The sequence below is a fragment of the Perissodus microlepis genome, chromosome 23, assembly GCF_051167445.1.
Source record: "Perissodus microlepis isolate ML-2025 ecotype Zambia chromosome 23, ASM5116744v1, whole genome shotgun sequence".
Taxonomy (NCBI): Eukaryota; Metazoa; Chordata; class Actinopteri; order Cichliformes; family Cichlidae; genus Perissodus; species Perissodus microlepis.
The window spans coordinates 12,995,521-13,018,189 of NC_140482.1; the positions used below are offsets into that span (position 1 = coordinate 12,995,521).

At 39.5% G+C, this 22,669-nt stretch overlaps 2 protein-coding genes across 3 annotated transcripts; both read left to right on the top strand.

The window, feature by feature from the left end:
* Positions 1–1,977: 1,977 nt before the first annotated feature.
* Positions 1,978–7,560, top strand: LOC146361006 (gap junction beta-2 protein-like). The gene is made up of 7 exons (XM_084922196.1): positions 1,978–2,050; positions 2,177–2,225; positions 2,882–3,053; positions 4,992–5,144; positions 5,382–5,530; positions 5,607–5,813; positions 5,947–7,560. The coding sequence occupies exons 3-7, from the start codon at positions 2,883–2,885 to the stop codon at positions 6,032–6,034; spliced, it is 768 nt and encodes a 255-aa protein (XP_084778322.1). The 5' UTR covers positions 1,978–2,050; positions 2,177–2,225; position 2,882; the 3' UTR covers positions 6,035–7,560.
* A 4,656-nt stretch (positions 7,561–12,216) lies between these two features.
* LOC146361007 (gap junction alpha-3 protein-like) lies at positions 12,217–16,491 on the top strand. Of its 2 annotated transcripts, XM_084921105.1 has the most exons (4): positions 12,217–12,285; positions 12,537–13,087; positions 15,678–15,951; positions 16,030–16,491. In XM_084921105.1, the coding sequence occupies exons 1-4, from the start codon at positions 12,217–12,219 to the stop codon at positions 16,489–16,491; spliced, it is 1,356 nt and encodes a 451-aa protein (XP_084777231.1). The 2 variants fall into 2 exon arrangements, with proteins under 2 accessions (XP_084777231.1, XP_084777229.1); XM_084921103.1 differs by having other exon boundaries at positions 15,678–16,491.
* The last annotated feature ends 6,178 nt before the right edge of the window (positions 16,492–22,669 follow it).

The window sequence follows — 22,669 nt, forward strand, 5'->3', positions numbered from 1 at the left end:
ACACAGAGCTGCTCTGTCCTGCAGGGTGACTGTTGCTAAGTCCTGGTTTGGACCTGAAAAATCATCTGACTCTACCTGTTTCAGCTTACAGCCACAAACAGATCGCGCACACACATTAAACCCCAGCGCAGCTTTGCTTCTTTCTGCTCTCTGACTTCCACACTGCAGAGGAGGTGCAGTGGATGGTCATCCAAACCAAGTTTATTTAGTTGGGAAAATCCAGTATGTCAAAGAAAAGGCAACATGACTAGTCCCACTCATCTTGCACATGAAACTGAGCTCTTTTCCAAAGAGCACTAACCAGCCTGTGAAACATTAAAAAGTGGAAAATTTCTATGAAACTTTAATGGAAGCAAACCTTTCTTGCATTCCCTTTGTTCTTTTACTTCCTGCCCAGGTTATCTTTTTTTCCCTCTTTAGTAATTGCCTGCTCTGTGTTAGGGTACCTGGGTCGTTGACCCAGTGGTTTCAGTTTTGTACCTTTTATTTGTGTTCTCATCTTAGTTTATTATTGTGAAGGTTTTGGTTTGTGTTTTGCATTTCTATTTCCCCAAGTTCTTCTTGGTGTGTGATTATGTAGTTCTTAAGTTTTGGTTTCCATACTCCCTCTATTCTGTGTCCAGTCAGTGACTGTGTCTGCCCTGGTCCCATGTCTCTGTTCCCTCTGTTGCAGTGCCTGCTTGTGAGTCTGTGTCTGTAAGTTCAGTCTGTGGTTCCTGTTTTACTTTGAAAGTCTGTGTCTCATGTTATCTGGTTTTGCTTCCTTTGTCTCGTCAGCCCTGATTTGCCTCAGCTGTGTTTCCCTCCTGTCTCTCATTCCCTGATTGTTCCCTCTGTGTATTTAAGCCCTGTGTTTTCATCTGTCTGTGTTATGATCCACCCTCATTCAAGCTGTGTGTTTTGTCTGCATGCTTGAGTTTTTGTATTTTGAAGTTTGTTACTTTTGAGTTCATGTTTTGTCTCTGGAGTCTGTACTGTAGGTCCTCCATTTCACCACTCCTGCCTGCACACGACGCCCTGTCCTTATTAGTCGTGATCAATAATTGGTGTTTCATCTCATTACTACTTTGAATTTATATTCCTGAATAGATTTTGATAAAACTTTGTAGCGGTGTAGAGTGAGGACATGTGAACAGTCCATTATAAGTTGATTTACATCCATCGAGGACTTCAAGGTCAACTTAATGGTTACTGGTGAAAAATGGACAAAAACCTTATAACTTGAAACTATGAATCTTACAAGTTTTGGTGTGTATTATCAACATACAGAAAGCACTGAATAAAAATTAATTTGGCCTCTGACCTCTGCTTCAAGATCAGTAGATTGATCTGAAGGTCAAAGTAATAATAATTCTAGACAAGGCTATTTAAAACTATGTTTCTTATTGCCATTGTTTGTATTATATGTATATTGACATATAGGGAGTGATATATGGGGATTCTAGCTATCACCTTTCTTTGGATCTCTGACCTCTTCTTGAGGTCAAATAAGATCAAAATTTAATAAAATGCCTTGTATCCTTAAAATCATGCTTAAAAATCAGCTGCTTTTACCAACATTTATTTCATGTACATTACAATAACAGGCTATGACCAGTTAAATACGTAACAATATGAATATCCTTGCACAATGTTCCTAAATAAGGTTTTTGTTGAAAACAATATAAGGTTGTGATCAAAAACGTTTTAAAGTTGACATTGATTCCTAAACAATAAAACTAATTTTACTAAGTAATGAAATTAATGCGCTATATCCACATAAAAATAATTTCAAAATTATGTCAAGCCTTTTAAAATGGGTTTTAACAGAGCAAATAACAAAACTCTCAGAGTGCTTCTTGTCACAATCCAGAGTTTTTCTTGTTGCTACATTTCTGCTAAAAATATTATCTGTATTTCTCCTCTCTGTTATCTCTTCCTCCTAAAATGCACAATCTGCGCTGTTGTTTTATTTTGAAAGTCATCACAGGAAGTTATCAGACATCATCCTGGCTCACTTCACACTGTGAGGCGCATCTTTGATTTCATGCAAAGGAAGCAGGAGCTGCAGGTTTGTGTTTTAGTTTCTTAGACTGAGATTTTCTTTTAAATGTGACTGATGCAACAACAGGCTGTGTGTGTGTGTGTGTGTGTGTGTGTGTGTGTGTGTGTGTGTGCGCGCTTTCATACTGAAAAGGATCATGTGGAATACTTTCATGGAGATATCCTGACACTGAAGACACAAGGTAAGAAAACGACAACAAAGACAAAACAAAGGTTAATCTTAATTTGGTTTGGTAAATTTGGTAAAAGTCGCTTCAGGTTTTTATCAGAATTTCTGTTTTTACTTTACAACAAAACATCTCCAGCTAGAAACAAACCTCTTAATAAGCATGTCATGTGAAGTATATCCCAGGTTCTTTCAGTGCAAGTACACATCATCTAAAAAATATGAATGAACCAATCAGTGACCGAGTGTGAACGGTGAAGCTCAGTGAGAACCGCAGCAGTGTGCTTGTACAGTGTGTTTCAGTGTGCTTTTAGATGAGTGGGCTCGGTTCAGTACAGTCCACAGTGGGCAGAGAGGTTCATCAGTTCACATGAATGCTGGCAGTGGACCTTCTCCCCTCCTCCTCTCACTTTCATTCCTTTTCATCCCGTCCTCTTTCAAACTCGTCTTTTGTTCAGCGCCGGTCTCTGCTTTCACCGTTTGCCACTGACTTCCTTGTAAATCTGAAATCTGAAATCTGAAATCGGTGTCCATGTGTCAGACGTGTAGAGGCTGTAAAAGTAGCAGATAAACACGACCGTGTAATGACAAGAAATGCAAAAGAGTATGCTGATGAATCCCTGTTCTGTAGTACAAGCATTCCCATTCCCTTGTCACTGTCCTTTCCCCCAGGATGTCTTGGCCCGCTCTGTACACTCAGTTGGTCGGGGCGAACCGTCATGCCACCAGCCTGGGTAAAATCTGGCTCTCTGTGCTTTTTATTTTCCGGGTCATGGTGCTGGTTGTTGCCGCGGAGAGCGTCTGGGGGGACGAGCAGTCTGACTTCACCTGTAACACATTGCAGGTAGGACGTGTCCATTTTTACATCTGATCCACACATGGGATGTAAGTCATAATGACACTTATTTGTTAAAATAAGATTTGGGTTTTATTGTCTGAGCTTGAATTCTGCAGCTCAAAGAATCATTCTCTCACCCCTAGTTCTCGAAGAATACAGAATCTACTCTTCTCACTGGTTTTAACAGATGGCTTCTCTCCACTGGTTTCCTGTCTAAGAACTGACTTCAAAGTTATACTGTAAAGTTTTATACTACATAAAGTATTAATAATCTAAAAAGTAGTCACTATCTATCACCACTTAATATTTTTATTGTGCTTTTATTGTGTCGGGCGCCACTCCTGTCAGCTAGGAACAGGAAACGGAGACTCTGTGACAAGTTTAAATGACAGCTGAGTGATGGCATGGACCGCAGTATCGGAGGAGTGTTTCGAGCTTTTGTTGAATTGTTGCCACGAAGAATTAAGACAGTTCTGAAGGCAAAAACAGGTTCATCCCAGTACTTGTGAAGTGTAACTAACAAAGTTGCTGGTGAGTTTAGTTACACAAAGACTATCTCAAAGCAGAATGATCTTGGCCTTTTAGCATAAATTTGTACATTTGTACTGCAATAAACTGTCCACAGGTACAAACGTATGGACAAGACGTATAAGATGACACAGAGTGTGATAATTATTAGCAGCTTCCACCTACTTTTTACTCAGTAGCTGAGCTTTGATTTTAGTGGACCAGGCAAAGAGAAAGACTATGTGCACGTTAGCATATGCTACTTCCGGTGCGGAAACTCCTGTTGGGAGCTTTGTTTCCGGTGTCCTATTCGCGCCTTGTTTATGGTCCAAAACAAGTTAAGCAAATGAATGAATTAAGCGGCGATTTACATTTCTATAGATGTCTTGGGCATTTACCCAATATATCTGTAAATGATGTTCATCGACTTGGCGATATTTTCCCCCCCGCGCCTCAGAGCAAAAGAGAAAAGGGATTCAAATGTTATATTTCTCAGCTGTCCCTCGTTTGTGGCGGGTGTTATGTTCTAAAAATAACCAGCGATAGGTGAAATCAAGTAGCCAATTTTATTTTTTGACGGTGCAAAACGTTTCGTGGGCATCATGGACATACAGTACCGCACTTCAGAGTCACACTGCTAGCGATCGATGCAGCGATTCTGTACTGTACAGGAGAGACGTCACGGAGGAGATCGTCTGCAGCGATCAGGACGCAGGACACAATGTGACGTAAAAATAAGCATGCAAACTTGCACTAAAAAATCCACGAAACAGCGAGGTGAAAGGTGAACCGCGTTATAGCGAGTGACCGCTGTAATTGTGAAGGTAAGTCACAACATACCCTTCGTAAATACTAATGTATAGAAACCCTTACCAGCAATCATTAATTTTTTGTGTGGCTTTTTTGTCAAGGTTTGTTGACATGCTGTGTAGGTGTGTACTTGACTAGCTGATATCGACATAACGGGGGAAACATCTGGTTTGACTATTCTTCACCTGTAGTTTGAATGCTGAACATTTGCCTGTTTAAATCATAAGACCAGTCACTATACAGAGATGTGCTTCTGAATGTGGACAATGTGTCTTCTGCTGCAGTAATGCAGTTCTGCTTGTGTTGAGTGATGTAAACAACTGATCGATCTAAACGCTTTAAACGTCAAAATTGATCATTAGATTTTTTATGACACAACAGTGGTGAGTGTTCCCACCTTCTGCTCTTTGTAACTTAACGCGATCTTTCCGTTTTTGAGTTTTGGACATGATTTTGGAGTATATCTTCGCAGTAGCGATTGACCGCAAAGTAAAGCTACCGGAAATGTACAACCCTACATCCGATCTCAAACCAGGAAGTTAGCATTTTCTCGTGCACAGGGTCTATTATCTATACACTGATGTTGTCATAATTGTGATGATTATGGTGGGTTTGTTTTTCCCTCAGCCTGGCTGTGAAAACGTCTGCTATGATCAGTTCTTTCCTGTGTCCCACATCCGTCTCTGGTGTCTTCAGCTTGTCTTTGTCTCCACGCCAACACTCCTGGTTGCCATGTATGTGGCCTATCGTAACCACAGAGATAAGAGGAAGCTCCTTCAGGTGTGTGCATTGTTTTATTATGATTATGGCAAAGTCATCGTGATGACAGACAAAACGATGATGTCATTTGGGGCAGCTGTGACAGAGACCTAATTTGCCCCCAATGCATCAATCAGTGTGTGTAAGTTAATATTAGATAAAAAGGCACTTAGGCATGTATGAATGTGTGTGTTTGGGTGAATGAGACTTGTAGTAGAAGCTCTTTGAGTGCTCAAATGATCTCATCCTGTGCGACAGAGTCCTGGTAGAGCTGGGTTTCTCAGCGCAAAGGGCCAAGATGAGGAGTTAGAGACTCTGAAAAAGCGGAGGCTCCCAATAGCTGGTGCCCTCTGGTGGACATATGCCTGCAGCCTGGTGTTCAGGCTGCTGTTTGAAGCAGGATTCATGTAAGATCAGTGCTTCCTTTTTCCGTCAGTCTCAGATGGCTGTTTTGGTTTGATGGTACGATATCTGTGTCTCCAGGTATGCTCTGTATGTGGTGTACGATGGTTTCCAGATGCCACGGCTGGTGCAATGTGATCAATGGCCATGTCCTAACCTGGTGGACTGCTTCATCTCACGTCCAACTGAGAAAACCATCTTCACTGTTTTCATGGCCACTACCTCATCTATCTGCATGGTCCTTAACATGGCTGAACTTGTATATCTTGTCATCAAGGCTGTCACTAGGTAATAGTATTAATCAGACAGTCAGCTGATTGACGCAATTCTTCTTTGCATTATTTTTGTTTTTGAGTTTTAAGCTGTGCATTCCATATGCACTTCTTTATATTATATATAATTTATTTATTTTTTCTTGCAGGGGTCTCTGTGATCAGAAGGAGAGGAAATTAGGCAGCAGAGAGAAGATGCGGATCAGGACTAACCAGAAGTCACTTGTTTCAACCTGATTTTGAAATGTAGCTAGAAGACGGAGGGTGGAGAAGAAACTGATAAAAACATTGTCATTTTAGCGATATAATGCATGTGTGAGAATCATAAATGTAAATACAACTCACAAATTGGACATTTTTGATGATACTCTATAGAAAATCAAGGGGTGGAGAGGATGTTAGCATCTTAAAACTATACTTTCATGTTAAACGAGGTTGTATGTAGATAAGCTGTTTAACAAATAAAAATATAAATACATCATATGTATTTAACTACATGTGTTTAATGTTGAAGTCATTTTAAATACTTTTTATTCTGTTCAATGTCCAGAATCATGTTCTATAAATTGTTTGTAGAAAGAAAAAAATGGGGACAGCTACAATTTCCTATGAGTACAAAACAAGCAGACCACAAGAAGGCAGTAATGTAAAGCAGCAGTCCCCAACCCCCGGGCCTTGTCCTGATTGAAAGGTCCTGATGAAAAGCCACTGATGTACAAATATTTACAAAAAGTTGTATTTTTCATAATAATTAATTGAATGTAAAACTTCTCCAGATAACATTTAATCTTCTTTTCATTTGACTGGTTATGTAGTTTATTCTTATGACATTTATGATGTTTGTTTTTAAAGGAATGAAAAAGACAAACCCATGAATTCTTTTGTTCTGTAATGAGGTACTGTACTCTGCTGACCCCTGCTGGTGAGCAAACAGGTCTGCAACAATTCCTTCCCCTACCCAGAGGGACTTTCTTTGGGTGACACAAAACTAAGTGATAACATAGGTGAATAGATGGTGTCACCCCATCCTTTGTAGTTGTTAAGAAGCAACAACAAAAAACTTGTTTTCTTTTACAGAAAAAGAAAAAACTTTGCAACATTTTGGAGTGAAAAAAGGTTTTAAAAAAAGCTACAGTGACATTTATAATTTATTTGTCTCTGCCTGCATTCTTAAGACTGTGGATGTTATTTATCACTCTACTTTTCACATTTATTGCAGTCAACATTTATACTATGAATCACTTAATCTCACATGAATACTGAGGTAGTCTTTTCTGTTTAAAAGATGTGAAAATGGGCTATATGTCAGTGTTTAATTATAAGGCTGTCATTGGGTGGATAGAATTCATTTTATTGTACACTGGTGCTCTGGGCCATATTAAGCTTGGCCACACGGCTGACTATTGCTGCAAGATTTTCATGTCTGTACTAAGCTTGGGATAACTGATTTTAGTTTCTGTGTTTTCTGCTTCTATTTATATTGTTTTTGTCTTTACACTTGTATTTTGTTGTGTTTAATTTCTGTTATCCTGTATCTTTTATTATTAAAACTTGATGGTGTTTAATGTGTCTATTCTTTTAAATCATTTAAAATATCATCTTTGTAAGTGAGGTTTACCCTTAACGAGTAACTGAATGTAATTTACTTGTAACTAAATGTCATGTATGTAATGTAACACTTTAACATGTAATTCCTTTTGGGGGCTAAAAACTGTTGCAATATGAAGAACTTGTAGAAATATGAGCTTACTTTTACACTTCAATTTTTGTCTATTTTTTCTGATTTCTCCATTTTTGACATCAGTAATCTTCCATATTGATGTTTATTTGTAATGACAGTAAAAAGGCTAGTAAGTTATTAGCTAATACCCAGAGGGTGTTTTACCTCATACTGCATTAAAAAAAAAAAGGAACAATCCAAATATATATTTTTCCCTTAACAGAAGTTGTTAAAGAAAATTTTTGTCTGGTCAGGAATGTGATAGTTGCATATACACGCGCGCGCACTCAAACGCGCGCCTTCCCCTTACCACCCCCCTCGTGCGCCCCTTGCACGGGGACACCAATGTTTGACAGTGGCGGATGGCCTTGGCCACGCGGGACGCAGCCGCTGTGCTTCGCCTTCGCGGGACAGGTTCCACACGCGCCCTTTTTTTAGACTAGACTAACCTCGCGTATTCTTCTTTTCTTTTTCCCTCCTTTTTTGTTGTTAACTTTCTCTCTCTGTTACTCTGTGTATTGCTCTCTCTGTGTCTCTCTCCCTCCCTTCTCCCTTCTATCAATCTGCCCAATCTTCTCTTGGTTGCCTCGAGAACCTCCGTGGGACTAAAAGAAAAAAGAAGAGAAGAAACGCGGTACCGAACGGTAAGCAGGGTCACCGTAGAGTGATGCTGGAGGCTGAAGTGGGAGGGAAGAGGGATTATCATCTTTCCACCTGCTGGATTATCAGCACCTCTCATGATGCGTTCACATCCATGTGGGAAAGACGGCAGACAGGAAGCCACAAATCCAAACCAATATCGTCCAGGCTTAAATAATCTTTGGGAAAAAAGAATGCATTTTGTGGGGTCTTAGGGTAGATTTTGATACTTTAGTTAAAAAAAAAGTTTTTTTTAAAGAGTCATGGACAAGAAACTAATGGAAAACAGGCGGTAGGACTGTTGTTTGTTTTTAAATAAATTTGAGGTAAACTGTAGGGAAGCTTACATTTTAGTTTTGATGGCTATTTAAATGCAACCATTGCTAGTTGTTTATCTTTTGTATAGGAGACACACTGTCTAATGTTACCACGAAAGAAAGAACCTTCCTGTAGTTTTTTTGCTTGTTGGAATTGTACTGTGTGACTTGCTGTAGTAAATGGAGGAAATAAGTTGCTGCTCCTAACCAGCCAACCAGCTGCTGAATTGATTATTTCCATACTCTCTTTAGATGCTGTGTGCCATTCTATAAATCTTTGCACACTTTAAAAAAAACAAACATGTTTTGTACTTTTAGTATCTTAGGCAACTTTGGGCCCATTTATTCACTTGTGTGTACAGTTACAAACTCTTTCCACATTTTTGGAATGGCACTTTTAGACATACATTTACATTTTTAATATATGTATCAAAAATATCTTCTCTTTCCTGGCAAACTGCATTTAATCATCTTCAGTACTATTCCACACCATGTGAAACTAATTGCTTAAACACTGAGCACGGTCTTCTCAAGTTTCTGGATATACACTAGGGTAGTTGATTAACTGAGTAATTAACAGAATTGTCTTTTATTGTGACTGTGCATATTTTCGGATTTCGTTGTGCAAATGGCAGGCCAGGAGTTAACTGTTTGGGCTGTTTTAGCACAAAGACCTCTGATCCATCAAAAGCACACAGCAGCCAGAACAATATCCATCTGGCAGCTTCCCTATTGTCTGCCATGGCCGATGGTATTTCATCACGTCAACACATCATGTACATGTACACATACCACCGTTAGACTGGTGAATTAGTAGCCATTTGTCATTTGAGAATATGTTTCACGTGTAAGACATCTGAAAAGTCTTTGTTATTTATTTATTTGTGTTTCTAAGCAGTTTTTTAAGAACACAGTTAAATCATGACTGCGATATTTCCTTTCTGTCTATGGAGCTTCCGTTCTCTCTCTTTCTCCTTTTTTTTTACTCAGTTGACCTACCTCTCATCAGACACAAATTCCTGGATTTACATTTTATTTTGGAAGTAAGTTACACAGTATGCAGGAGTACAGAACACTGCTGAAACTTTAGAATGCGTGTATATGTTTGTGTGCGTTCATATCAGTGAATCCCAGGCAAACATTTGCCCCCATCAGCATTCCTGGGATGTGATGAGTCCAGCATTCAACAGCGACAACCTGTTATTCACTCACTTCACTTCTCACAGATGGCCAGCCATTGTCCACTAACCAGCCAGTCTTGCATCACACACACACACATACCAACGCAAGTACACACAAATTTGGCACATCCAAAAGCAAATGTATACCATGGAATAACCATCAAACAATCAGACACATGCAGTGCTACTGTGAGCATTGGATTGCACCAAAATGTCAGATGAAGAAAAAAGAGTGAAATTAAATCAAAGTAGTGATAAATGAACGCTTTTAAACTGCAGCTACCAATTCTTAGTAGTACACTTTGTTCAGAGTACTTGACTGTTCCGGGTCCTCTGTGGAACCTCTTTCTCCTTTTTCATGTAATTCCACATGGAATCTATGAAGCTGAAACCTGGACTCTGTGAAGGTCCAACACATTCTCATCCCAAAACGTAACTTACCGACACTATGAGATAAGTTGTCGGTATGTTAAGCTTTCGGAGGCACGAGAACCGTTTGGAATGAATCTACACATGTAAATTAATTTTACGTTCTGATCATGCATTGCTTTGGAAAACACTATCTGATATGGTTAAGGTTAGGGTTAAGGTTACGGTTAGGGCTGGAATACACAGCTGGAATGTGTGTTACCTCCGCGAGCATCATTCTTTTGGATTCCATCCACAATCCGGAGCGTATCATAGGGATGCGGAAGGTTACCTTTGAGATGCCATGGGACGTGACAAATTGTAGTTATGCTACATATTGGGAATGAGAATGCTCTGAAAGGTCATACCATACGCTGCCGGACTCAATTTAGCTAGTTCTTTATGTCTTATGCTATGTTTCTGGGGTTTTCATCATGCTACAGAATTAATTTTGAAGTTATCACTCTATAGACCTGTGTGATTGATAATTTAAAATATCTGAACTGTTTAAAAAATTTGGACAGTTCTTAGCACTGGTACTAATCCTAGCATCAGGTGAGGAGTAACAAGACCCTTTCCGATGCCATACTATAAGTATATGGCATCATTTGTACCTACTGTGCACTAAAATGTTTCTGGTTAAAAAAAAGATTCATATTGGCATCAGCATCAAAAAGCCCTGTATCCTTTTTTGTGTGATGTCTGTATGATGATGAGCCTAAAAAGCTAACGCAAAGCATTTTGTGTCTTCCTTCCAGATATAGTTTTTGTTCTGATTTCTGGTCGATGGATTTATCACTGACAACACAACAATATTTTAGTAAGTCAGCTTAATTTGTCTTTTTTTTTCAAAACTTCAAATCCAACTTGTTTGAAATTTTATTTTGAAGTCTTTTCTCTTCTTGATTTTAGCATTGAAGTTCAAAAGTAGTTATGCTTTCTGTGCTCAGTTGAAAAGAGCTTTTTGGGCAGCAGCCAAGTTTTTGTAAAATTTCACAGTGAAACACCAAGGTTTAAATGGTAAAAGAAGACATTTCTAGGTATTGTAAGGCAAGATACTGCTTGAGATGTTCATGCAGTTATTTTGTTGGTAAGTATTAACAGCACTTGTTTATATGAAGCAATATTTCAGAATATCAAAGAATTTTGTTTTTGATGATGATAGCCTTTATATTGTAAGGTCTTTACCTTAAAGCCCCTTGAGACAATTACTGTTGAGATATAAATAAAATTTAATGGAATTGAACTAAATATATGAATAACTGTGGCTTAGATTAATACTTTCAAAAATTTCTAGGCTAAAGAGTTTATAGTTGAACTGGCCGTTAGATCTCATTAGGACTCTCTAGTCTGTGTTTGACACAGACTAAAAATGGAACAATGCTAGTTTTTTATGTTTCATGGAAAAGAAGTGTCAAACTGATTACAGGAAGAGAAAGTGAATGTTTGGCATAAGAAAAAAGGGAAACAGACTGACAGAGATTGAATGATTCCTCATAAACGTCATTGAAAATACACTCACCGAACACTTGATTAGGACACTTGCTAGTACCGATTTTCAGAACTGGCTTAATTCTTTGTGAATTCAACAAGATGCTGTATACATTCCTCAGAGATTTTGATACATATTGACCAGGTTTCACAGGGGCCAGGTTTCACAATGAACACACCCGAAACTCTGGCTGATTGGGACCCACACCCAGTTTCACACCTTGGCTCAGGCGATTAGAAGATCATCAGGGGGTCCTTTTGTCCCTCTGTGGGGGGAAACTCCCACTAGGTTTATATCTGGGACTCTCCACCATTTGACCTTAGAACTGAAGAAGCTTCTCGGATGAGAGGTGAAACGTCTTCAAGTAAACTTAAAGAAGTCCAGACGCTTTTCTTTGCAAGCTCCTTTGACTACGATGACCTGGATGACTGAGAACCTTCACAGACAGATACATATTGACATGATTTGCTGTGATAAGACACACAGACACACACACACACACCTACAATCAGACATAGAGACACAAGGTAAAACAGTATCAGCCATAAAAGTTAAGATAAAACCCTAAATACTGACTTTCTGTGGTATTGTTCTTTAATTGACTTTTTGTTGTTCACCATAGACTCTCATGTCTCTCTGCAGGCTAGAAAACTGAGAGAAGCATGGGTGACTGGAGTTTTCTAGGGCGACTGCTGGAGAATGCTCAAGAACACTCCACTGTGATTGGAAAGGTGACCGACTATTGATAACAAAAACATGATCTGTTAAACATATTAAGCTTACCTTTTGATGATTTTCACTGTATTTCCTTTTCATAGAACTTTTGATACGCCAACATTGTTGACGACATTTTCTGGTTTTCAGTTTGGTAAAACGTAGACCATACTGACACTGTGGAGAAACCACAAGCTTTAGTTACCCTCTGCATTATCCAGGAAGTACTAACTACTGTGTTTCTAACTGTCATGTTTGTCCGACCCAGGTTTGGCTCACAGTCCTCTTCATCTTTCGAATTTTGGTGCTGGGTGCAGCAGCTGAAGAAGTTTGGGGTGACGAGCAATCAGACTTTACCTGTAACACACAGCAGCCTGGTTGTGAAAACGTTTGCTACGACGAGGCATTTCCCATCTCCCACATCCGTTTCTGGGTGCTGCAGATCATCTTTGTCTCCACACCAACCCTCATCTACCTGGGCCATGTACTACACATTGTTCGCATGGAGGAGAAGAGGAGGGAGAGGGAAGAGGAGCTCAGAAAGGCCGGACGACACCAGGACGACCATGACCCTCTCTATCACAATGGAGTTGGTGATGGTGGAGGGAAAAAGGAGAAACCCCCAATTCGTGACGAACATGGAAAAATCAGGATACGCGGGGCATTATTGAGGACCTACATCTTCAACATAATATTCAAGACTCTGTTTGAAGTGGGCTTCATTCTGGGGCAGTACTTCCTGTATGGATTCCAGCTGAGGCCTCTCTATAAATGTGGCCGCTGGCCCTGCCCCAATACTGTGGACTGCTTCATCTCCAGGTAAGAAAGTTCAGTTTTATTGTTTTTCATCACAATCAAAGATTTTTTCTTTGTGTCTGTTTCATAATTCTTCATTATACTCTACACATACATCCTGTCACTTAGTTATATTTACTAAGTCTATCACTCTCTATGTTCTTGTACAACACTAATAGTCTAAACAACACCCCACATAGCAAAATTGGTATGGCCCAGATCTGGCCCACACAATGTGCTTAGACATGGCCCACATACCGCAAAGAATGACGGCCCTTTGGTGGCCCAGATCTGGTTTGCAAGAGGTGGCCCACACATGGGCCAGCACAAGGCCAGTTGCAGACACACTGGTGGTCCTGTGCTGGCCCATGTGTGGATTACCTCTGGCAAACCAGATCTGGGATACCAAAGGGCCGTCATTCTTTATGGTATGTGGGCCATGTGTAAGTTGTGTGCAGCCATGGGCCAGTTGTAGACACACTGCTGGCCCTGTGCTGGCCCAGAACAGTTTCAGCTCTGGCCCCAGATGTCAGCCTAATGTGTACCTTAATCAAGCCATGTAATAACAACATGTGCCAGAACATAATAGTGTAAAAGTAACATCACGAAACTCTGTTCAGACAGTGAATGGACTAATTCTTAGATAATGCTTTACTACTCTCCCGGATTACTCAAAGTGCTCCACATTCACCCAGTCATACACTCTCTCTAAACTGGGTGCTTCCTAACTACATTCATACACATTCACACTCTTGACATGCAGACTAGAGGAGCCAGGGATCGAACCACTAACCTTCCAATCAGTAGTGATAAACATGAGTAAACCCTCACTAGGTTTTGGAGAAAGTGTACACTCACAAACCTGTCAAACCTGCATTTGAAACTTTGGCTACAATAGCAGTATAGTATTGAAACATGGCATTTGGGTCTTCTAACTAAAATAGGAAAATAGGAACATAAATAGTGCCATCATTGCCAGACCTGGCCCACATCTGGTAGACATACATCCTGCCATGACACCAGTCAGTCAGAAGTGCTAGCTTGATGCCAGATCCGGGCCAGACCTGTCTGCGATGTGGGACCTTTTGTTTCTATGAGCCTATGGCCCAGGCTCATAGAAATATCTGGATGACATACCACATATCTGGATGACATACCACTTACCATGCCAGAAGTCAGCCAGCAGTGCCGGCTTGACACCAGATCTGGGCCAGACCTGTCTGCGATGTGGGACCTTTTCTTTCTAAATGAAAAAGAGCAATTCTGGCTGGCATTGCAGTTTGATCAGTTGTAGTGTTGTGGCTAATAGACTGCTTCAAAGAGTTGAAAGAAAACAACAATTAATATTCCTGTCTCCAACAGGGTTGCCACATTACTAGAATTTTGATACCCAATAGTATTTTAATACCACAGGGGCAAAAAAACAAAACAAATTACGAATCATCTTTCCTTTCCTGGAAGAGGTAGAAATAATGAGCTAAATGAGGGTGGTTTAAGTGTCTGATTAGGTCTGTTTTTAAGAAGCTTTTCGCGCCGGTCCTCCTACAGCTTACTTAGGCAAACTTTCCTTCACTCACATTGAAGGGCTTCTATGCTGATGACATGCTAGTGTGTAGCTGTGAGTCTGACTATTTGCTCTAGGTGTGTTGCACATGCGTAAAACAAACCAGCCCATAATTAAACAAGGCTGACGGGCTTGTTACCAATCTGGGCCATGGCCACTGAAATATACACACTGTTTTAAAGAGGTGACACTAATGTTAGTTAAAATTATACTCAAAGAGTAAGGCATAAGGTACATAACTTAAAAAAAGTGTAAGGCTAAAGCTACATATCAAGACTAAAGCTTTGCGATTCTGTGTTAAAAGAATGAGGCTAAAGAAGCTAAATTACATTTATACATGAGCACATAATACTATGTTAAAAACATTAAGGGGCCAACTTGGCTAAAGGTTAAACTAGTTAAGTCAGTTTATTTATAAATAAACAAAATGCTCTTAACACTCATTATCAGACAGTTTGTATCACATTTGTATGTTGTATGATGTCAATAATAGTGATAACCTTAGCATGGTCAAATCAAATCTTTTGTTTGTAAGTGGCAGTCAGTATGAATCAAGGCAAAGGGCTTAAAGAGAAGCCTTATTTCAATATGTGGATGAATCTAGGGCCTGCAAAAAGGCTCAAGGATTATTTTGAATTATTTTGAACTGACAATCATGCAAAGCTACTCTAGGAGAGAGACCCAGTTGGAAGTACAGCGTACAGCGAGTATAATAAGGTTCATTTCAGTTAACACAAGAGGATTTTGTGTTTACAGAGGGAGTCTAAAGTAAAAGGACACAGTATGAACAAAATAGTATACTGAATAGTAAGGAGCTAGTTACTTTAGTCTATGAAGATATTGTTCAAATACTAACATTTTTGCCCTTGTGGGTTATTCAAAATTGATTATCACCAAGTGTTCCCACTGCAGCCTTTATCACTTTAACAATGAGAAATCCAACAATAACATTGGATTTTCTTCCTTCTTCTTCTTTTAATGTTACATTTCCTATTATACACTGGTGTGATTTGTTAATCACAACCTCTTTTTGTTCCTCTGTTGCCATAGGCCCACTGAAAAGACAATCTTCATCATCTTTATGCTGGTCGTTGCCTGTGTCTCTTTGGTCCTCAACCTGCTGGAGATCTATCACCTAGGCTGGAAGAAAGTAAAGCGAGGGGTCACCAATGAGTTTGCACCTGACAGTGAGTCACTGATTCTGGCTGAAGATGAGCCCACAGACGCAGAGACGATCCCTGAGCAGACCTCTCCTTTGGTGCTCGACTGTCTGCCGACATTTGGCAGCGTGAGTGTGATGGGAGACGGGGCAGCTGAGGGAGGGGCCTACAGCCCACCAGAGTCTTCCCCTACTGTGACCTCCTTAAACGCTGCGACCACCCCTGTGCCTGCTGGGATGAAGATGGACAACACGGCGTTCCACCCAGACGACTTCTTGTTGGATGCTGCTTCTTTTTATAGCAGCAGTGAGAAAGTGGGTGTTGGAAGTCAAGGACAGCTGGTGGTGATGGAGCAGAACTGGAACAACATGGTGCTGGAAGTCCATGATCTGAATGGAAAAAATTTAGCCTCAGCCTCCTCCTCTCCTGAAGTGGAAAAGACCCCAACACCAGAGGAGCAGCAATCTGCATTTCCCACACTTCCGCGCAACACCCCTCTTTCTTCTCTCATGCCAAAGGAGACGGCAATGAAAGAGGAAACCGCTGTCATCACAGCACCTAAGGTCCTGCACAATGACTTCACTGTGGTAACCAGGGCGGAGATGCATCAGCCTCCTGCTGCTGCGGGGACAGACAACCGCAAGCCAAGTCGGGCCAGCAAGAGTGGCGGTGGACGAGCTCGCCCCGATGACCTGGCCGTGTAGCTAAAACACACACGCACTCACACTTTTACCCAACTATGCATGCATGCTCTATACACAGAGAGAGCCTACACATGCTTTTTTTATTTTAATATGTACTGCAGCATAAAACCACACCTAAGCATGCACTTCAGCATGAGCCTGATGCCTACTGGAGTTGGCTGCTTAGTTTATAGTCAGCATTGTGAATCTGAAATGATGCCCTACATAGATATTGACAACATCAGGGTATGTCCACATTAGTTTCTTAACGTGTAAGTTTTCAGTTCAAAGGAGGTTCAAATTGTTTAGAGTAATGGCTGTGCACATGGGGGTCCATTTTTTTCCGTTTACAAACATATAAAAACATCCAGATTATTTTTATTTTATTTTTTTATTATTAGGTTTAGAGGCTAAATTAAATAGACCAAGAAACTATATCTTTTGTGTATAGATTTTTTCAAGACCAAAAATCCTGTCAGGCCATGGTTGTCATTCCAGCTTAGAGTTTTCAGGAATTTTCTTGTAGCCATGATATTGCCCACTGAAAAAGTATCACTAAAACAGCCCCCAGCCAATTTAAGCTAATCATATCAAATCCATTGTTTTAGTAGTTTACTGAAACAAAGACAGAAATGCAGAAGTCAATTTTGCTGCTTCTTAATTTTGCTTCTCTGGCCATTCTCTCACTCCTCTTTGACAAAAGAATAATATAGGATAAGAAATCTAGATGATATTTAATGTAACTGCACACTTAAAATATCCACACAGCCAGCAAAAATACAAATAAGGAAAGGTTATTGTGATGATGATGATGATGACTGGACCTACTAATAAGTTTTTGTGCAGTTTTTTTATTTTCATCTTTCTTTTATTTCTTTCCTGTGAGACATCAGAGGAAAGGTTTGCACTTTTGTTTCTTGAGCTTTAATTTTTCTTGTGATGTGATGGTGGAGCTGAAGTGTCGTAAGTGTGTAGAACTCGTCCATCTCTGTGTACGCTCTCTACACAGCCTGTAGTTTTAATAAATAGAGGGATTCACCAGCATTAGGAAATAGCAGGTGACCATAAAGCAGGCCCACCCAGAGATGTAGTTCTAAGGCTTTACAGGCTGTGTGTGTGTCTGCATTTAGGTATATTTATAATGTTTCGTGTTTACAAAATAATATCTCTGCGGTTACATCAGGGTAAACTATATATAAATATGTAAATACATAATAATTAACAGCATTGATATGCACGACAAGACTTTATACAGAACTACCTATGTTTTTAAAAAGTTTGTCTCTGATCAAACTGCAGTTTTACATAAGAAACCAAAAACCATAAATGCTTTAACATTTTACTGACTTTGAGCCAAAGTTTGTCACTATGCAAAACCCCTTAGCATAAGAGTTGAGTCGACTAATAAGACAGTATTTCAAAGTTCCTTACTGAACAGGTTTAAGTTTTGCAGCTTGAACTGAGTATAAAAACTGCCTTCTTTCTGCTGGTTGTGTTTGCAGTGTGGCACAGAAGTGTTGAGTTCCCTGGAGCTGTTTTGTTTAGGAGGACTCTTAAGTAAATTTTCTAGATGAGCTGTAGATTATGCTGTAGCTCTTAGATTTTTTTGAGAGAAAAGAAAGCAATATGATCTAAGAAGTGTTCATTTTTACTTTGCTGTTAGTACTTAACACATCCCACATAGGAATGTTCATTTATGTCCTGTTTTTCTATTAATTCCTGCCAGATTAAAAACACAAGAAAACATATGGATAATGGTTTATGCATTCTAGGTTGTTATGTTGCTTATTAGTAACTTCCCTAAAGCTTTAATTTACCCAATTTTATCCATTGGGGGGAAAAAAGTCAGCCTTGCATCAGGACAGCAAGAGAGAGTGGTTTGGAGCAAACTGTGTTTTGTGTTTTTGCAACTTTGTGTTCCTCTATGAACAGATTTGAGTTGCTTATAAATGACACGCTTGAAAAAAAAATGCAGCCTACCAAAGAACAGTCAGTGATTAACATTTGAATTTAAACACTTTTTTCCTCACATACTTCACAGCTCAGCTGTCAAATATCAAAGTGCTTTAAGTAATGCTCATATACTGAAACCAAATGCATAAACATAGATCTAGTGATTGTTCGATAATGTGCATTCATTTCAATTTGAAAAGATTCATATTTTACACTTTTTGGATGGCGTAGACATGGTGTAGTGGATAAAGTCAACTTAATATTCTTAATAAAGCTAAGTTCTAAATTTCCAGAATAAACTGAATGTTGCTGATGTTGTGCCTGGAATCTGCTGGAGCCACTCTTTGAGTTTTAGGGTTAAAGCTCCTTCCATTCCCTTCCTATTGCAGTTGTTCCTTCAGTACTTCTCTGTTTTCATAAGCGCTTTCTTCCTGATGTTTCTATCTGCTGGAATTGCCACATTTATCACGATTGCAGTCTTCTGCTCCTTTTCAACCACCGCTATGCCTGGTTGGTTGGCCAACATCTGCTTGTCTGGAACTCAAAGTCCCACATGACCTTCGACCTGTTTTTCTCAGTCACCTTTGGCTCTGTTCTCCCATCAGGACTTGGGGACTTCTAGTCCATATGCAGCACAGATGCTCCTGTACGCCATCCAAGCAACTTGGTTGTGCCTCTCAGTGTAAATGGCCCCAGCTTGCATCTTACATCCTGCTAATATGTGGTGGATAGTCTCCTGGGCACCTTTGAACAGGCTGCAACTTGGGACCTGTTGGCGGTGGTAGGCTCCTTCCTCTCTGAATCTGGTGCTTAGGGCCTGTTCTTGTGCTGCCATGATCAGTGCCTCTGTGCTGTCCCTTAGGCCGGCCTTTTCTAGCCACTAGTAGGAAATCTTGATGCCATCTAGTTCCTCTATCTGTCGATGGTACATCCTATGCTTGGTCGTCTATCGCCCTCTGTCTTCAGCTGCCAGAGGCATTCTTGCAGCTGCTTATCTCGGGGGTCCATCCTCCTGATGTATTCGTGGATGCTCTATGTTTCATCCTGGACTGTGGATTTGACACTCACTAATGCTTCCCTTCCCTTTTCCGTTGCTCAGAGAGCCTTAGGAGCTTTGCCTCAGGAATTTGGAACAATAGGGTCTGACCTATTGTTCCAAAGATGCTAATGCCGCTACTAGACTAGACTGCTAGCTTATATATTATATATAGCTACCCTTGCTCCCAGGCATATTGATTAGCACAACCACCTATCTTTTGGATTTACAGATTCACAGATAAATAGCGCTTCAATTGGATCTGCTGGATCGTTTGTCTAGTATAAATTTTAAAAAACATAGCAAATGTGGTTGTTTCCCCAAAATACAATATCCCTTGCAAGCATCTACCACGTTCATGGTACAAACCAGAGCCCTTTTCAGACATTAACTATGTCACATTTCAGGTTTCATCAATCTGTAAAAGTGTTGACATCCTTAGGGTATTTTTTAATGGCCTAATACCAATATCAATATCAAAACAGTGAAGGAGAATGCCACAGTACTTGCCAAATATTTGCTATTTGCTGGAGATGGGACATGCCTCAAGTGACATTGAATCTGTTCGTAGAGTGTTACCTCTGTTTTATTTGACTATGATGTTATTGCAGTCATTATGTTTGTGATTAAGAATGTATTTTCTGTAAAACTAGATGGCATCAGACCATTGATGGGGTCACCCTCAGGTTCATGTTTGGAACTTTTCAAAGTTCAGAGTTAAAGATTTCCATCTTGTCATGAGTTCAACTCCTAAAGTGCATAAATGAACATAAGAAACAAGGTGATAAATTAGAATCAATATACAGTGAAAGGAACTACATACTTTGTAGTTAAGAACAAATCATTTTGTAATGAATAAAATAAGCCCATAAATGCTGTTTGTGGATAGAGTTTATGTCTCTGATCAAGTTTGGGTGACCATAAATTCAGCACACTGTAGATGCTGAACCACTTAATCTATTCTTAGAGAGGAAGTTGCCAGTTGTGATGTGTTGATTTAACCAAACCAAAGAAATATCCACCAAAGAGATAATACAGAAAATACATTATGTTAGAGTTTCTTTTAAAAAGATGACTTTTTGAAATAAGGTATTATCTTTTTTTATTGCTAAAATGTTTTTTTTTTTAACTTTATTGTACCAAGTTGTTCTTAGTATCTTTGACATGTAGGTAAAGTTTTGCACAGTTAGACAGTTATGAAGACATTGAAATATTTAGAGAGAAGCAAAAATCATAAGGGTTTCGTATAAAGAGGGATATATTAACATATTTAGTTTATTTGTGGAAATAACAAACACAATTAGACTTGGAATGGACGAGAAATGAAACTAAAGTGATATTTTTCTGTCCTGAAAATGGTTGAAGAGATGTTGGCTCTAGCTTTTACCAGTGGATGTACCTTGAATCAAAGACTTTCTGATGGGAAATGATGAAGATTATATGATGGACTTATCATCTACACAAGCAGGAGCACACACAGAATAACCCCTGCGACTACTCCCACTGTAAAATGATTGTCTTTGAAGAGAAGGGCCTTTTGTCTGAACCTTTTGTTGAAGAACATGTTGATGTAAATGTTGATTTACCTCAGATGTTTACAGAACTGTTACTCAATAAATATTTTGTACCATACCTACATTTGTTGCTTGTTTTGGAATATTTTGGGGTCCGGAGCAATGTCGCCAATTGATTTCAATGGAAAGTAGTTAAAACTTAGCCTAACCTGGTTCTGCTAGAGGTTTCTTCCTGGTAAAAAGTGCTTGGCCATTGGGGTTGTATGATTGTTGGGATTTTTTTCTAATATTTTAGGGTCTTTACTTTACAAAGCCGTGAGGTGACTGCTGTGAATTGGTGCTATATGAATAAAATTGAATTGAACTGAGAGTGCTAATTAGCATATTCATGGTTTTGTTGCATCAGTCTTTTATTCTGCCTCTCAGCCAATGTGGGCTTTTTATCTGTTTCTTCTTTACTTGTGCAGATGTACACTATGCACAGCTACTTCTAGTTATTTCCAAGCTCCAAGGGAACACTTAAAGATTCTTTAATTAAATTTTTGGTGATACATTGAATCTAACCCTCAGTGATTCTACATAGTCCCCCATTTTCAATTGGACAAACAACGATCATTTTAAGTGCAAGGAGTATTTTGTTTTGTTTTTTTACTTTTTTTTTTATTAAAATCTTGTGCAGTCAATGATTCTCTGGAACCCTTGGACTGATCACCATATGTTGTGCTTGATACCTTGAGATACTCTTTCAGACCTTTTACTGCATCTGCCATCACTGTTTGTGAGCCTTTTTTGCGTCCAGCTGGGTCTTTTTTAACTGAAAAACATGCTCTTCATATTTGCACTTTTCCTTCCCATCAGTTTTGCAGACTTTGTTTGAATCTGAACAGACAGTGTGCCATGTAAGCTTTAGAACACATCATCAAAAGTACTAGTGATGTCCATGCTATAACATAACTATAACACTGCCTCCACAGCCTGTTCTCACTCCCGAGGAGTAATATAATGACGATTTGTCAAGTCTCGCATTCCTGAGGAACGCGAAAGGTGACCGTCCGCGTTCTTATGCTACAAGCCGGGTTATGGATGAAATACACGTTCCAGCCATGTATTCCAGCTCTAACCCTAACCTTATACCTAACCATAACCTCATCTCTAACCTTAACCAGCACTCTAATGACGTTAGATAGTGTTTTCCAAAGCGATTTAATCGAAATGAACGTACATGTGTAGATTCATTCCAAACGGTTCTCATGTTTCCTCATTTTTCTAATCTCGTAATGTAGGGACGTGTTGGGTGCCCAGAAGCGTAATATGTTGACTATTTGTCACCTAGCGTAAAATGTTACGCTTTGGGAGTGAGAACGTGTTGGTGTCCATCAAGTTTGATAGATGACTTGGTTTGATAGATCAAACCATACGTGTAAGTAGAGCTAATAATTGGGATTGATAGACAAGCAGACTAACATTCTAAGGAATTGGAATACTGGGAACCAGTTCTCGATTCCCATCCCTACTTCTGTGGTATTTCAGGCCACAGAAGATGCCTTCACTTTGACAGATTTAAGTGATTTCTTAATTCAACAGGTGTAATAGTGATGAGTCCTGGGTGTGGCTAGTGGAACTGAAATCAGCTTTAAAAAAATGTAGTTAATTCATGGGGGCAGTTACAATAAATGAAATCATCATTTAAAAACTG